General features: G+C 39.9%; 1 protein-coding gene across 3 annotated transcripts in view; it reads right to left on the bottom strand.

Moving 5' to 3' along the window:
- The window catches only part of vps8 (VPS8 subunit of CORVET complex), a 111,836-nt gene that overhangs the window by 37,816 nt on the left and 59,060 nt on the right, over positions 1 to 14,960 (bottom strand). For all 3 annotated transcript variants that reach the window (XR_003295802.1, XM_026308587.1, XM_026308588.1), the window contains 13 exons: positions 14,250 to 14,296; positions 14,041 to 14,130; positions 11,605 to 11,651; positions 10,240 to 10,462; positions 9,985 to 10,074; positions 9,775 to 9,826; positions 9,640 to 9,682; positions 8,588 to 8,660; positions 8,329 to 8,454; positions 6,487 to 6,558; positions 6,032 to 6,151; positions 1,549 to 1,605; positions 1,025 to 1,107 (listed from right to left, as the gene is read on the bottom strand). Coding sequence is in view for 2 of the 3 variants with exons in the window: in XM_026308587.1 (XP_026164372.1) it covers positions 1,025 to 1,107; positions 1,549 to 1,605; positions 6,032 to 6,151; positions 6,487 to 6,558; positions 8,329 to 8,454; positions 8,588 to 8,660; positions 9,640 to 9,682; positions 9,775 to 9,826; positions 9,985 to 10,074; positions 10,240 to 10,462; positions 11,605 to 11,651; positions 14,041 to 14,130; positions 14,250 to 14,296 (1,123 nt within the window). In the remaining variant the exon portion in view is untranslated. The remainder of the gene's footprint in view (positions 1 to 1,024; positions 1,108 to 1,548; positions 1,606 to 6,031; positions 6,152 to 6,486; positions 6,559 to 8,328; positions 8,455 to 8,587; positions 8,661 to 9,639; positions 9,683 to 9,774; positions 9,827 to 9,984; positions 10,075 to 10,239; positions 10,463 to 11,604; positions 11,652 to 14,040; positions 14,131 to 14,249; positions 14,297 to 14,960) is intronic.

Here is a 14,960-nt window from a genome sequence, read left to right as displayed (position 1 = left end):
AAGCTTGGGATCGTTTAAAACTTAAAAAAGATGACAACACGGTGCAGTGCGTGTATTGTAAAGTAGAACTGGAGAAACAAAACAGCACTTCGCCAATGCTTCAACATCTGAACAGAAAGCATCCGGTTGTGAATCAGACTGGCTCGCCCAGTGGAGCCAACACAAGGTAACGTCATTTCAAGGTAACATGTCGTTTACACAATAGTATTATTGTTTAAAAATGCAGAAGTCAATTTTATCCAATTACTCAGTAATTGCTGAAATATTTGGTAGAATACTCGACTCCAAAAATGATCGATAGGTGCAGCCCTAGTCCCAGTGCATGACTTGGTGTGCCATTATGCAAAAGTATCAGTGCTGTAAAATAAAACCTGCACTAATTAATATTTTATAGTAATTTTGCACTGTGTAATACAGAAGATTCTGCTCATAATGACATTTGAATGGTGAATTATCCACAAGTCTGCACCTCACCTTATCTCTACAGAACTTTTTTGGCTTCTTTTAACATATTGTTATGGTCTAATGAAAAAGCAAATCCAGATTTACTGTTTGGTGTAATCTCAGTGACAGTTACTGTTTTCAGTGAGAAAGGTCTAATACACCTAATGTGCACCAACTGTCCCACACTAACCATGGTAAGACATTAAATAAGAAAGCAGCTAAGCCTAAAACTATGGCCATAAATAGACAAAAGAACTGACACAGTCATAATAACAGCATAAAGCATGTCTAGTGAACAAAAGAGGGCAAATATTTTTTTCTTCTGGCTCTTGTTATTTACTGCGAAGCCACATACAAGGATCTTCAATCTAGTCTAGTAACGTCTAACTGAAAGATCCTACCTTTTATTGACAACAAAACACCATATGCACAAAAACTAAATGATCAAAAACACACTTTCTTAAGAAAATGGCTCCTGCACTTTAAAAATGCATGTTAAATTTCAAATTTACAAGATGCTAAATTACTCATGAAAGCTGTTCTAATGTTTTTTTGTCCCAATCTTTAGTCAGATACTTACAACTTGGCTTTCTCTGCCAAGGCCAACAGCCTTTCTTCATTAAACTGGACCACACCCCCAAGCTGCAGCAGCTCCAGCAGCACCTATAAACAGACAATAAATTCACATTACATGATGGCATCATCTAGTAAGTAACATACTTCAGACATGAATGTAGAGGTATAACATGGGTCTGTACTATAAAATTACATTTGTATACAAAAGTTTACCTCAAGAATATAGAACATAAAACACAACATCTTTTATCAAAATAAATAAATTTTGCAATGTGCAAAAGTTTGGACAACCTATGTAGTCACTCTTTAGTCACAGCCCCTTTGGCAGAGGTCATAGCTTTCAAATGCAGCTAAAGATTTATCATCAGTTGACAACTCAAAGTAACAGTTCTTGACCTGACTTACAAGTCATAATTTCACTTCATATATACGTCTGGATGGAGAAAGACAAAGGAATGATAAAATAAGGGAACTGGGATTCACAGAAAAAGACAGACCGAGAGACTGCTATGTCTATGCTTCCCCAACCTGCTGCCTCTCACTGTGTCGGGAGTCATCATCTGGGCAACAGAGGAACTCCAGAACCTGGAAAGAGCAATGCAAATCAATTCAGTAACAGTAGTACTAATTCAAAATACAGTTTGACCTTGATACTGCTGCTAAGGTCACTGATTCTGACCTAAGGAAGTTCAGGTGTCTGCTTGAAGTTGGTTAAGCTATATTAGTTTATATCATTTAAATGAAATGTTTCATTCAATAAATCAGAAATGTGTTTAAACCAATGACTGTTGAACTCCTATACACTGTCAATGGTTTAAACCTGATCTGAACCTCCACACTAAATGGCAGAGGGGGTTTTCAGAAAAAACTCTACTAGAGTAACTGGTAACTGGTAGAGAGCCTACGTCTCTCGCTCTTGCTCTCTCTCTCCCTGTGTTTGTGTATGTGAGTGTGGCTGTTCCAGCTTGGCAGACATGATTTCCATCAGACTCATCATCAGGTGGAGCAGGATATACTGTAAGGTTGTATCTCACCCCATTTTGGTGCCAGATTGTACCCCCACCTCAGATGTTAGCAGTCGTCAGGTCAGAGTAATTCCTTAGACTTGCTCATGATCCTCAAAGTAACTTTCATTTCTTTGTGTTCCAAAATCTGCCTTTCTGATCTGAACTTTCAAATCTGCGAATACCACACCACTTATGTGCTCATCCTCTCATCATGAGTCTGTTCCAGAGAATCTCAGTCCGCTCCTTGCTGCTTAGATGAGAGTATGAGAGTACTGTGTATATGTGTAAGCATGTGCGTGTGTAACTGTAGGCGCTACTGTCTCCTCCGTCGCACCGCATATCTTGATATCTTGCGAAAAGTGTTTATTTGGGTATAAATAAAGAGTCTGCATTTTTGGGTCCAGTGTTATTTTTTTATTATTAAGTGCTTGCCCATAAGGGATTTGTTGGGTTTTTTTTTTTTGTAAAGTGCCTTGAGAATTGTATTGTGGTAAACCAACATTGGTCACTAAAATAACTTGAAACTGACAAAAGTAATAAAGAAAAAAAAAACAAAACTGAAAATTAAGTAATGAAAATCAGACATTGCTTTTGAATTGTGGTTCAACAGAAACAAACAAACTAATGAAACTGGACAGCACAAAAACGACAGTAACCCCTGAAAAGACTTAAAATAATTTGACCATATGGACATGTTAAACTAAAGTGTGTCCTGTAATTAGTGTCACAGGTGTCTTCAAACTTGTAATCAGTCAGTCTGCCTGTTTAAAGGCTGAAAAGTAGTCACTGTACTGCTTGGTATCATGGTGTGAACTACACTGAACATGGACCACAGAAAGCTAAGGAGAGAGTTGTCTCAGGAAATTAAAAAGAAAATCATAGACAAGCATATTAAAAGTAAAGGCTATAAGACCATCTTCAAGCAGTTTAATGTTCCTGTGACTACAGTTGCAAATATTATACACAAGTATAAGATCCAAGTGTCATGGTTCCTCCAACAGGATAATGGCCCAAAACACAGCTAAAAACACCCAAGAATTCGCAGTAATAATAACTATGGTTGTCTATATACGCCTACAAGCTAAGGCTAACTTAGCACATGCTACATGATAGTGTAAACAAACAGCTCACTGACCATCCAAATAGCTCAATCATTCTAGCAGGGGACTTTAACCATGTAGATATGAAAACTGTCTTTCGCAAATTTCACAAGAATGTGAGTTTGCCCGCAAGAGGAAACAAATTTTTAGATCAGGTCTACAAAAATATCCCAGCAGCATTCAAGGCAACACCATCTGCTCATCTTAGTCAGTCGGACCATATTTCCCTCACTCTGAACCCAGCTTACAGACCCAAGATCTGCAGATTGAAACCAACCATCAGAACAGTGCTGGGGTGGACTGAGGAAACCACCTCAAGGCTGTAGGACTGTTTTGAGAACATATATTCATCCAGGTCTTTTCTCTGTGCAACTGGATGAATATGCTGATTCTGTGCTGGGATACATTAGTTTCTGCACAGAAAATGTCACATCATGGAGAACAGCAAAAGTGTTTTCCAACCAAAAGCCCTGGATGATTGGGGAGGTGAGGACATTGCTGAGGGAGTGAAATACTGCCTTCAGGTCAGAAACTACGGTATCATTTAATGTTACATCTCTCTTCACCAGCATCCCCCACCACCGATACTTTAACATCTGTTAGGAGAAGACTTTTAAAAGAGGACAGCACCCTCTCTACCAGGAGCACCCCTAAACCCAGACCAAATCTGCCTACTATTGGACCTGTGTCTGAACACCACATACCACATGAATTTTACAGACAGAAACATGGATGTGCCATGGGCTACCCTGTGTCACCCATCGTTGCCAACCTGTATGTGGAAGAAGTGGAAAAGAAAGCTCTTAGCTCCTTCACAGGGATGGCACCAACCCATTGGTTCAGATATGTGGATGACATCTGGGTGAAAATCAAGACTCAGGAGGTTAAAGCCTTCACAGATGACATCAATGCAGTAGACACAACCATCAAATTCACCAGAGAGGACACCAAAGAGAACAGGCTAGCCTTTTTGGACTGTGAGTCGTCATCAGGTCTGATGGTAACCTAGAGATAGAAGTCTACAGGAAACCCACACACACAGACCAACACCTTCTTTTTGACTCCCATCACCCACTGCAACACAAACTAGGAGTCATCAGGACTTTTCACCACAGAGCAAACAACATCCCTACCTCTATGGAGGCCAAGAGAAAGCAGGACACACATTTAAAGACAGCCCTCAAAACCTGTGGCTACCCTAGATGGGCTTTCAACAAGGAAACATCCACATCAGGCAGAAAAACAAGAGACACGGCTGAGCCTCAAGATCCACAGAGGAAAAACCGGGTCATTCCCTTTGTATCAGGTGTTTCAGAGGGGCTTAAATGGATTTTTGGGAAACATCAGATACCAGTTTACTTCAAACCCACCAACACGCTGAGGCAGAGACTGGTTCATCCTAAAGACCACACACCAAAACAAAAGAGGAGCAATGTTGTATATGCTGTCTGGTGTAAGGAGGAATGCTCAGAACTCTACATTGGAGAAACTAAACAACCACTCAACAGGATGATGGCCCAGCAAAGGAGGAGCAGCTCCTCTGGACCACAGTCAGCTGTGCACCTCCATTTAAAAGAGACAGGTCGCTCATTTGAAGACAGTGATGTACATATTTTGGACAGAGAAGATAGGTGGTTTGATAGAGGAGTCAGAGAAGCTATATATGTTCAAGTGGAAAAACCCTCCCTCAACAGGGGTGGAGGACTCAGACATAATCTCTCTTCAATCTACCAGGCTGCCCTTTCATCTATTCTCAGCAAATTAAGGAACAAATCAAATGTCTGACAGCGAGGACATTCTTGGTGAATCAGAGGGATCACGAGTCTACCATTAGATCCTAATGACCCTCACCTGAGCTCACTTCTTTTGTTCACCTAATGAGTGTGGGTCTAACGACTCTCACCTGATTTACATAGCGCACTTAATGAGCCTATTGGAAGAGGGGTGGAGTAAAACCAACCTGGAAGATAAAATTTGAGTCTCCATACCAGCTTTTTCTCAGACTGATGAAGCCACTTGGATAGTGGTAAAATGTTTCGACCTAAAAACTGAAAGCCCAGTTGCCATGATTCAACCTCTAGATAACTTAGTGAACCAGAATTAAATTCCTTGTTTGTGTGCAAAACATGGATAAAGCTTATTCTGATTCTGAATGAAGCAAATGTATATGAACAAGAACAGTGATCAGATGAAGCAATAGCAGATTTGCTCCATGACTGCAACATTATACAAGAAAAAACTACACTGAACCCAAGGAGCCTTCACCACCTTGTCTCACACACGCACAAGGAGAAAATGTGCTACTAACACTCATGAGAATAGCACAAGAGCACTTGCTGAAGCAATAGCAGAGTCCATCAATGCAAGCCGTTGCCCTGTAGCATAATTCTATGTTAAATGGAGACCACTTAAAATTCCATAAAGTTACTCTATGATCTACTATCTCTGCAATTGTGTCAGCAAACCTGCAACAAAGGCTACTGAGAGTTACTTCTTCTTAGGAACAGCAGCTTACTATACAGCATGGGATATCCTGGAAAGAACGGCATGGAACCACCTTTGTGATTTCTTCAGACTTCAGGGATAAACTTGCCTCATGGACAAATACAGGGCCCAAGTACAGTGTTGAACTGAGGAGGTTTGCAGACTTCCTTCAAGAAGATTACACAGCAAGTAAAATTTGTACAAATTGAGAAATTGTGTTTTGAATTTTTGAAATCAAGACATCATTCAAAGAACTGTGAAAAGAGGGGTGGCTGTGACACAAAGAAAACATCCAATAACAGAGAATGACGTTCTTGTGTACACACTGCTGCCAACCAAGGCTGGGAGAAATGTTGGCTGGAAACCCTGGATGAAGAGGTGTCAATTCGCTATTACTGTGCCTACCATCATACTGTTTACCTGATCAAAGAGCTTCCTGTTCACAAAAAGCGTATTATCTGGCTTGGCCAACTGTCGAGCCAAAAAGGTGAAGAGCCCGCCAACTTGGGAAGGAGTGAAGTCTGGGTTGTCCACCATCACCTATAGAACCAGAAAGATGTGTTAATAATCAAAGGAGAGGCTACAGAGAAGCTACAGTGTTATAGTGCTATATCGGTGTGTTTTCAGTGTTGAAAAACACAGGGACAAAACATTTTTTATTATTCCAGCTACATAAAGTGACCACATGCCCATGTTTTGTATTTAGCACCAGTGCCACAGAGACCAACAAACTGAAAAATAGTGCTGGAAATACTTCCGCAAGAACACATTGTTCGTTTCAGAAAAAGCCTCTTGTTATGCTTCATTCTGTATGCACCATCCATAGTTATATGAAACAATCACAATAGAACAACAAATGATTTTTATCATTTTACCTGAAGTAAGATGTCCACTATCCTCTGCTGATACTCAAGGGCTTGCTTGTCATTCTTAAAGTCTTCAAATGTCTAGAATAAAGTAAGAATTACATCTTAAATGAAAAAGACTATGAAAGCTCTCTCTCTCGTGCTCGCTCTCTCTATACCTTTTGCTGGTATCCCTGGTCCTGGAGTTGTATATTGATGTGCAGCTACTTTGTGAAACACTTTTTCCTGACCCTTTTCTGCCCTTTAAGTTCATGCAAACCTCTTACAAATTGGTACATACCCTATTATGTTATGTTTTCCCCTTTATATCTCAAAAACTATAATGGGCATAATTGTGAAATCTGGTACACACTTTTCTTCAGGAGCCTGGTTCTGCTGGAGGTTTCTTCTTTTAACACTCGGGTCGATGAACGGTCGACTGACAGATTCAAATGATATATTACTCTTATCTGTATGATCAAAACTGACGGAGTAATTTATGTTTGTTTCAGCGTTATCAGGAGAAGAGGCCACAAAACGCGCTGGCATGTTCGTCGACCCCTGAGGGTTAAAGGTGCAGATACTGACCATGGCCTGGCTCTACAGGATTTTGCGCAGTGGTGTGACGAGAACCACCTTGACCTCAATGTTCACAAAACGAAAGATGTGATTATTGATTTTAGATGCAACACAGCACAGGGTGTTAGTGTCATACACGGGAAAGATGTCCAGATTGTGGACACAAATATCTTGGCACCTGGATTGACTCTAAACTGAAGTTTGACAGTCTTCTCACGTTTTCTTTTGTTTGTTGGTTTAAGGGCTTGTCCTTGAAAGATAAAAAGAAACTTCACAGCATAGTCAAAAGGTGCTCCAAAATTACTGGAGTCAAACAGAGGGACTTGTGCTTGTTCTGGGAGGATCAGGTGTTGATAAAGGCCAAGTGTATCCTGAAACAGCCTCTTCATGTTCCGTTTTCTGAGTTTTCACTGATGCCCCCAGTATGACGTTTTTATGTGCCATCTTTGAGAACAGCTTTTCTCCAATTGTTTTATTCCTTCTGCTACGAGACTGTTAAATTCGGATGCTGGTGATTTTTTTGTTTCTTCTCTTTTAAGTGAGTAAACGTGGCTGGGGTTGGGGCCTGCCAACTAAATTTTATAAATTCTAGAGTATTTGTGGGTTATTTATTGAATGTATATGTAATTTGTCTGGACTGATTGGACTGACATACAATTCAATTCAATTCAATTTGTATAGCACCAAATCACAATACAAATCATCTCAATCATCATACAGTATGTTTGTATATGCTTGTATATGCTTGTATATGTGTGTGATATGCTCTGAGGTATAGCTGCAGTGACTTGCCCTTAAAGAGATCAATAAAGTTATCTGAAACTGAATCTGAATCACAATGTCACGTTTGACGCTGCAAGTATTTGTGAAATACTGTGTCTGTGGAATCGCCACACTACAATTGCCAAGTGTGTGATCTCCCGGTCTGGAGGAATTCGTGTGTGCGGTCCAAAGGCTGTAAAATTAAAAATCAGTGGAAACTATCCTTATGTCTGGTCTCCCACATTCTTAAAATCATTAAAGATTTTAAAATCGTCTAGTGTGTGCCCAACCTAATGCATCATTCTGGAATTTTTATTTCACCAGTAGCCTTTTTGCATGACAGATTAAGAGGCAAGTAAACTGACTGTTCTACTGAAGTTGAGCATGATGTTAAAAATGGGACGGATTCTTAACAAAAACTAAAAATGAACTGAAATAGTGTACTGTGAAATACTAGTCAAAATACAGTCAGTATGCTAAAACCGAATCTACCAAAATGAGAATATTTAAAATGATGACGAAAAAGCTTACCATGGCAAGAACATTGAGGAACTCTCTGGTGTCAAAGTGGAGCAGTGTATGAATAAATGGGAAAACCTCCTCTTCCTCCTCTGACGACGAGTCAGCTGAATGGAGATGGATCAGGAACTCAAAGACCTGACACACACACACACACAAAGATGTAGCTACCGATCATTTGCTATCAATAGATAGAGATATGGTAAACTCTCTCACACACAGACACACACACTCTGACCTGATGTCTATTACATATACAGCATCTACATACCTGGTTCTTGACTTGAACCACAAGGTCTTCAGGGATGTCTCCTAGTGGATATGCCCTTCCAGCAAGACAGCAGCTATATATAGATCACACGCACACAGAGTTGTGACTTCATTGCTAAGAATGCAAAAACTCAGCTGACAATGAAATGCAATTACCCAAAACCATGTGATAATATAGACTATGCCTCAGAATCCACTATTTACATTTGCCTGTTTTTTTCTATCTCTAATTTTCCCAGCTGATAGACACACACTTAAACAGTCTGGAGGCTCCAGTGCCAGAAGTCAGATCTGTTATGTTAAGAGGGCTGATGTACTTGACAAAACCTACTGTACGTTCAACAAAATGTGGTCATGTGGTCACCCAAAACGAGCTATAATAAATAAAGTTGCCAATCTAGTAGAATACTCTGGTTGTATAAATGCAACACAAAGCACCTTACACAAAGTTTAAATTACTCCCAAATTAGCTCAAAATGAAAAGGCAAAATTATGAACATGCTAGGTCACTAATGTTATCAAAACAAACATGTAAGCTTTGGATACTAATGCATCCAGAAGGAAGAACTCAACATCTGAATACAGGAGGGTTGTCTGCATGAATGAGTACTTCAGCTGCATTTAATGCTCTTCATTTCCAAAGCCAAACAGCCATTTTTTCTCTTATTTTTGTGCGTCTCTATACAGAAGAACATAGTCTCTTCACTCCAGCAGGCACTGTTTCAGCCTTTTTGGCAGGTGAAACAGAACCATATCTTGATAATACAAGAGTATAGAAGTTGGAATAACAGCACAGGGTGTCATGGGGGGTAGTATAAATGAGAAACACCACATCCTGTCCCATTTTCACTTTATTTATTGGACAATGCAAAATCTTTAATGCATTGTTATACTGATATAAATGAATTTAAGGAACACTCTTTACTGTCCACTGCACTGTTAAATACATACTTCCTTTATTAGCAGATTTAAGGCAATGGTAAAGCTTTGGCCACAATGTAATCAAGCTGAATGGAATAATGAACATATAAGTTAAGTTCTGTGGGACCTTACCTTATGTAGACCAGAAGTTTGTTTCCCATCACCACTTCCTCATCTGCCAAAGAAGTTAAAGACTTAGATTTTCAAATTCTCTGCACTATCAAGACTAAACAGCTCACAGTGTAGGAGCATGGTTTCCCGCCATACCTGTGAGAGTCCTCCCCTCCCTAAGAGGTGGACCAATCATTGCAAAGAGTTTCTGAAATATAAGCACAAATTGGAAAACACAGATGGAATCAATCATTGACTAGCATTGGATGTACAATTCCAATGTTAATGAAAAATTATTATATACAAAACATAGTTTAATTAAATTTCAAAATTAGAAATATTATTTATTAAAATAATTGGTCTGACCTCCATAGGTGTGATGTAATCATTCATGCCACTGTTGAAAACATAGATCATAGCATCATAGAGTTGGTTGTCCCAGCACACTTGAACCACCTTCAAACACACACACACAGGACGGTCAGTAAAAGTAATAGAGAAAATCTAGAGACTGACAGTTTTCAAAAGGGTCCTCACTAAACTGGGCATATAGGGGCTGAACACTGAATAGCATCATTTACGTTACCACACTCCTTACTGTATACAGACACACAGACCTACCCGCTGTATGTCCAGGCTGGTTACATCTAGATGGACTATGCATCTCTCCAGGCTGTCCATCATACCACTGCTATGGTAATGGGCAAGGAGGTCCTTCATGATAGGTGTGGTGAGGTGACCAAGGCGGTCTGCAACAATGTACGACTCCAAGGACTCCAGGAACACACCTTTAGCAACTGCATTCTCGGCCAGTCGAGCATACAGCTGGTTGAACAACAGGTCACTGAACACACACAGACGCACACACACCCAGAGATAACACTGTAGTTTCTGTAGTTTACCATGCTAAATTTTGGTTTCATATACTATACTATACTAGACTACCTCTTTGACAGTCATAATTGTAGCCTATTATATCTCCTTTCTCAATTGTTTTCGCTGGAGGCTTGTTTTTTCTTCACAGTGGCATTTACAGTGGGTACAGAAAGTATTCAGACCCCTTTAAATTTTTCACTCTTTGTGTCATTGCAGCCATTTGCCAAAATCAAAAAAGTTCATGGTAACCTTGGCCAGATCTGTGCCTTTCCACAATTCTGTCTCTGAGCTCCTTGGCCAGTTCCTTTGACCTCATGATTCTCATTTGCTCTGACATGCACTGTAAGCTCTAAGGTCTTATATAGACAGGTGTGTGCCTTTCCTAATCAAGTCCAATCAGTTTAATTAAACACAGGCGGACTCTAATGAAGCAGCAGTACCATCTCATGGAGGATTAGAAGAAATGGACAGCATGTGAGTTAAATATGAGTGTCACTGCACAGGGTCTGAATACTTATGACCATGTGATATTTCAGTTTTTCTTTTTGAATAAATTTGCAAAAATTTCTACATTTCTGTTTTTTTCTGTCAAGATGGGGTGCTGAGTGTACATTAATGAGAAATAAAATGAACTTTTTTGATTTTGGCAAATGGCGGCAATGACACAAAGAGTGAAAAATTTAAAGGGGTCTGAATACTTTCCGTACCCACTGTATGTTGTCTGATTCACATGAAAATGACTGATTATGTGAATTAATAGTTCTCAGTACACCATTTTAACATTCTGAGCCTTTTATGGTCTACTAATGAGTCTGTGTACGTGAGTGCTTACACACATACATATTATTGTGGTTACCAAATTATGTTGTGCAAATACACACATGCTTACTAGACTGCTTCCAAAACAGTCCATGATCAGGGTATTTACTTGCCAATGATGACTGACTGAAACCTGTTGATACTGTTGCTTTCTCAAAGAAATGAACTACACTGCCAACACTGACTAATAATGTCTAATGTCTAGTAATGTTACATACCATGCCATAATGTAGCTCATAAGGTTTTAGCATTTAATGGAATTCACACACACATCCTTCCATATATTCTTACGCTCTCTGTAACAGCAGGCAGTAATCCACCAGAACCGGAACTATATCCTGAACACACCAGATACCAGAGAGGGGGGCAGGGGGGCAGGGGGAGGGCAAAGAGAGAGAGATTAATTTCTGATGTTTATTTTTTTTCATAAAGCATCTTAACTCTCTGCAATCACAGAGACCACATGCTCAATAAAGATTTGAGTCAAATATAGGGTTAAGTGTATTAAATAGCCTACTTTATCATAGAATTGAATTACTCACAGTTTGTAACTAGCCTTAGCTAAATAACAACTCTCCTCTTGTTCATACTAGTTTTAAAGCACTGGTTTTCAACATTTGTGGCTTATGATGCTTATAAACACAAAGTGGAATGTTGTAGCTTTTTTTCCAATAGAAAAAGAAAAAAACACACACAAACACATACTTAATAGCTAGATAGACAGATGCATAAATATAAAACAACATAACATCAAAACCCAAGCCCGTCGCCTTGAACGTCTCTTCAAAAAAAAAAACGGTTTATCCACCCACAAGGACTTATACCTAAACCACATACTGAAATACAAGCAAACCATTACTCAAACAAAATCTGACCTCTATGCCTCTCTTATTGTATCCGCCTCTGGCTCCACGCATTCCCTCTTCTCCACTGTCAAAAATTTATTGGGCCCTCCCGATACTCCTCTCTTCCCCCCACTCTCCACCACCTTGTGCAATAACTTCCTGGATTTCTTCTCATCAAAAATCGAAAATACTGTATACACCAGCAATTTCCCCCCCATCTGTGATACTGCGAACTGTCTCCACTGTACCCTACCCTGTCTATCAGAATCTTCCCTGCTCTCGAGTTTTATCATTCCACCCACCACGGTTATTCCGTGATCCTCAAATGCAAACCCTCAACCTGCAAACTTGACCCCCTACCAACCAACCTCGTCAAGCTCTGTCTCCCCTTTCTCCTTCCTCATCTTACCCACATTATTCACACTACACTCAATTCTGGCATCGTACCCCCATCACTCAAGACAGCCATCATCACACCAACTCTAAAAAAACCATGGTCTCGATCCTGCCGACCTTAACAACTTCCGCCCTATCTCCAATCTCCTGTTCCTCTCCAAAATTCTCGAAAAAGTTGTTCACCACCAGGTTCATACCCACCTTTCCGCCAATAGCCTATACGAACACTTTCAATCCGGTTTCCGCCAACTTCAGAGTACTGAAACTGCCCTGGTCAAAATCACCAACGACCTCCTTGTAGCCACAGACTCTGGCCTTGTCTCCATCCTCATCCTCCTTGACCTAGCTGCAGTTTTTGACACCATCTTGCACTATATTCTCCTCCATCGCCTTGCTTCTATCGGCATAGGCGGCTTGGTCCTCGCATGGTTCACCTCCTACCTCTCTGACCGCACCCAGTCCGTCCATCTCCAGAACTTCCACTCCCAGCCCTCTACTGTCAGTTGTGGCATGCCTCAGGGCTCTGTCCTGGGGCTCCTCCTCTTTATTATTTATCTCCTTCCTCTCGGTAATATCTTTAGGCAACACAACATCAATTTCCATTGTTATGCAGACGACACCCAGCTCTACCTCTCTGCTGCTCCATCATCCACCCTCTCCCCTCCCTCCTTACATGCTTAAATAATATCAAATCCTGGTTCACCCATAACTTTTTGAAACTCAACCCCAATAAAACTGAAATTCTCCACGTGGGCACCAGATCCACCCTTTCTAAAACCAGCACCTTCTCCATTCAAATTGACAACAATACTGTCCTCCCCTTCCCCCAAGTTAAGAGCCTCGGTGTGATCCTAGACGGTACTCTCTCCTTCACTCAGCATATCAATACCACCACCCGGTCGGCCTACTCCCATCTTCGTAACATAAACCGCATCCATTCTTCACTCACCACCGATAGCACGGCCATACTTGTTAATGCCTTTGTCACTTTTAAATCATCACTCAAAACGTATCTGTTCCGTATAGCGTTTTCCACCTAACTCTCTCAACTTCTCAAAGCAGCCCGTGATGTTCTACCACCCTCCGCCTGTTTCATATTGTTTCATATTTGTTGTTCTGTCATCTGGGTTCTGTGTTTCTATTTACTTTTACTGTACATCGCCCACTTCTTAGATACTCTACACTTTTGCCTTTACATTTTGGCCCTCTGTTTATGCATTGTTGTTATCGTTGTTTTAATGCACTCTATGTATTTCATGCTGTATGCTTCCTTTTTCTCTCTGTAAGGTGACCTTGAGACTTTGAAAGGCGCCTTGAAATAAAATGTATTATTATTATAACTTACTTTTTAGTAGGAATGCACAGAGATGCATATATATTTTATACACAGTATATCATATTTCCACTATATTAGCTCAGCTGTTAATATTCTCTTAACAATGCTTACAGTGTGGTAGACTGTTATGTTTAAGACATGTTTTCTTACATGGAAATGTTGCTCCATCACTTGGATCTTGCCTTGTTCTGGACATTTTTTCAAAGCATGCTCTGTAAACTGGAAAAGGATCTCTACCATCTGCACACACAGCATTGTACAAGATCAACAATGAGGACAAGACCGACTACACTATACAGTTTAGAGATAGATTATAAAATACTTAGCTCCTAGCTAGATTTTTTCTTTTCTGTTCTTACCTTGTCACCTACCACACCCTTCCTTTTCACCAGATCTCCAAACAGACCTGAAGTAAGGATGTCACACATTATTCTCATACCATCCCTATGGTCAAACAAAGTTTAATAAGGACATGAAATATCATGACTTAGCTGTTTGTGTTTTATCAGCTTAGAAATAATGTACTTGTTGCTAAATGGGATTTTTTTGAAGATCAGATCACATTTCATGACCAGTTTTTTACAGAAAACCAGGACACTGCAAACAGTGACATTCTTGCAACTGTATTCATATTAAGAATTTTATTTTGAAAGTGTCTATCGATCATAAATACACTGATACAGTGTTTAAAGTATTCTAAGCCTGAATCCTGTAGATAGTGTCAGAATCAGCTTGTCATGTAACTGATATAATAGTCTAATCAGAAAGTGTTGGTATTAGCATTTATTGTCATCAAGTGGCTATTCAAAAATTATGAGTACAATTTATTTAATGCAAAGAACAATGAAACATCAGCTGACATCAGCTGTACTGACAAGGTACATAGAATATAACTTCATAAAAGATGTATTTCTACCCGATATCTGCCACAAATGTGATGGCCTCAAAATGTTCCCAGCATCATCAACCAGATGTAAAGATAGAGTTATGAGCAACTCATATTACTACATTTCATGACCAGTGGCTCACAAACAAGCAGTGGTGTTACCAAACCGGTCCCAAATAGAACC

This window comes from Mastacembelus armatus, chromosome 15 (genome assembly GCF_900324485.2).
Source record: "Mastacembelus armatus chromosome 15, fMasArm1.2, whole genome shotgun sequence".
NCBI lineage: Eukaryota > Metazoa > Chordata > Actinopteri > Synbranchiformes > Mastacembelidae > Mastacembelus > Mastacembelus armatus.
Note: the sequence above shows the minus strand (reverse complement) of the source record. Positions and strands in the feature narration are given on the sequence as shown.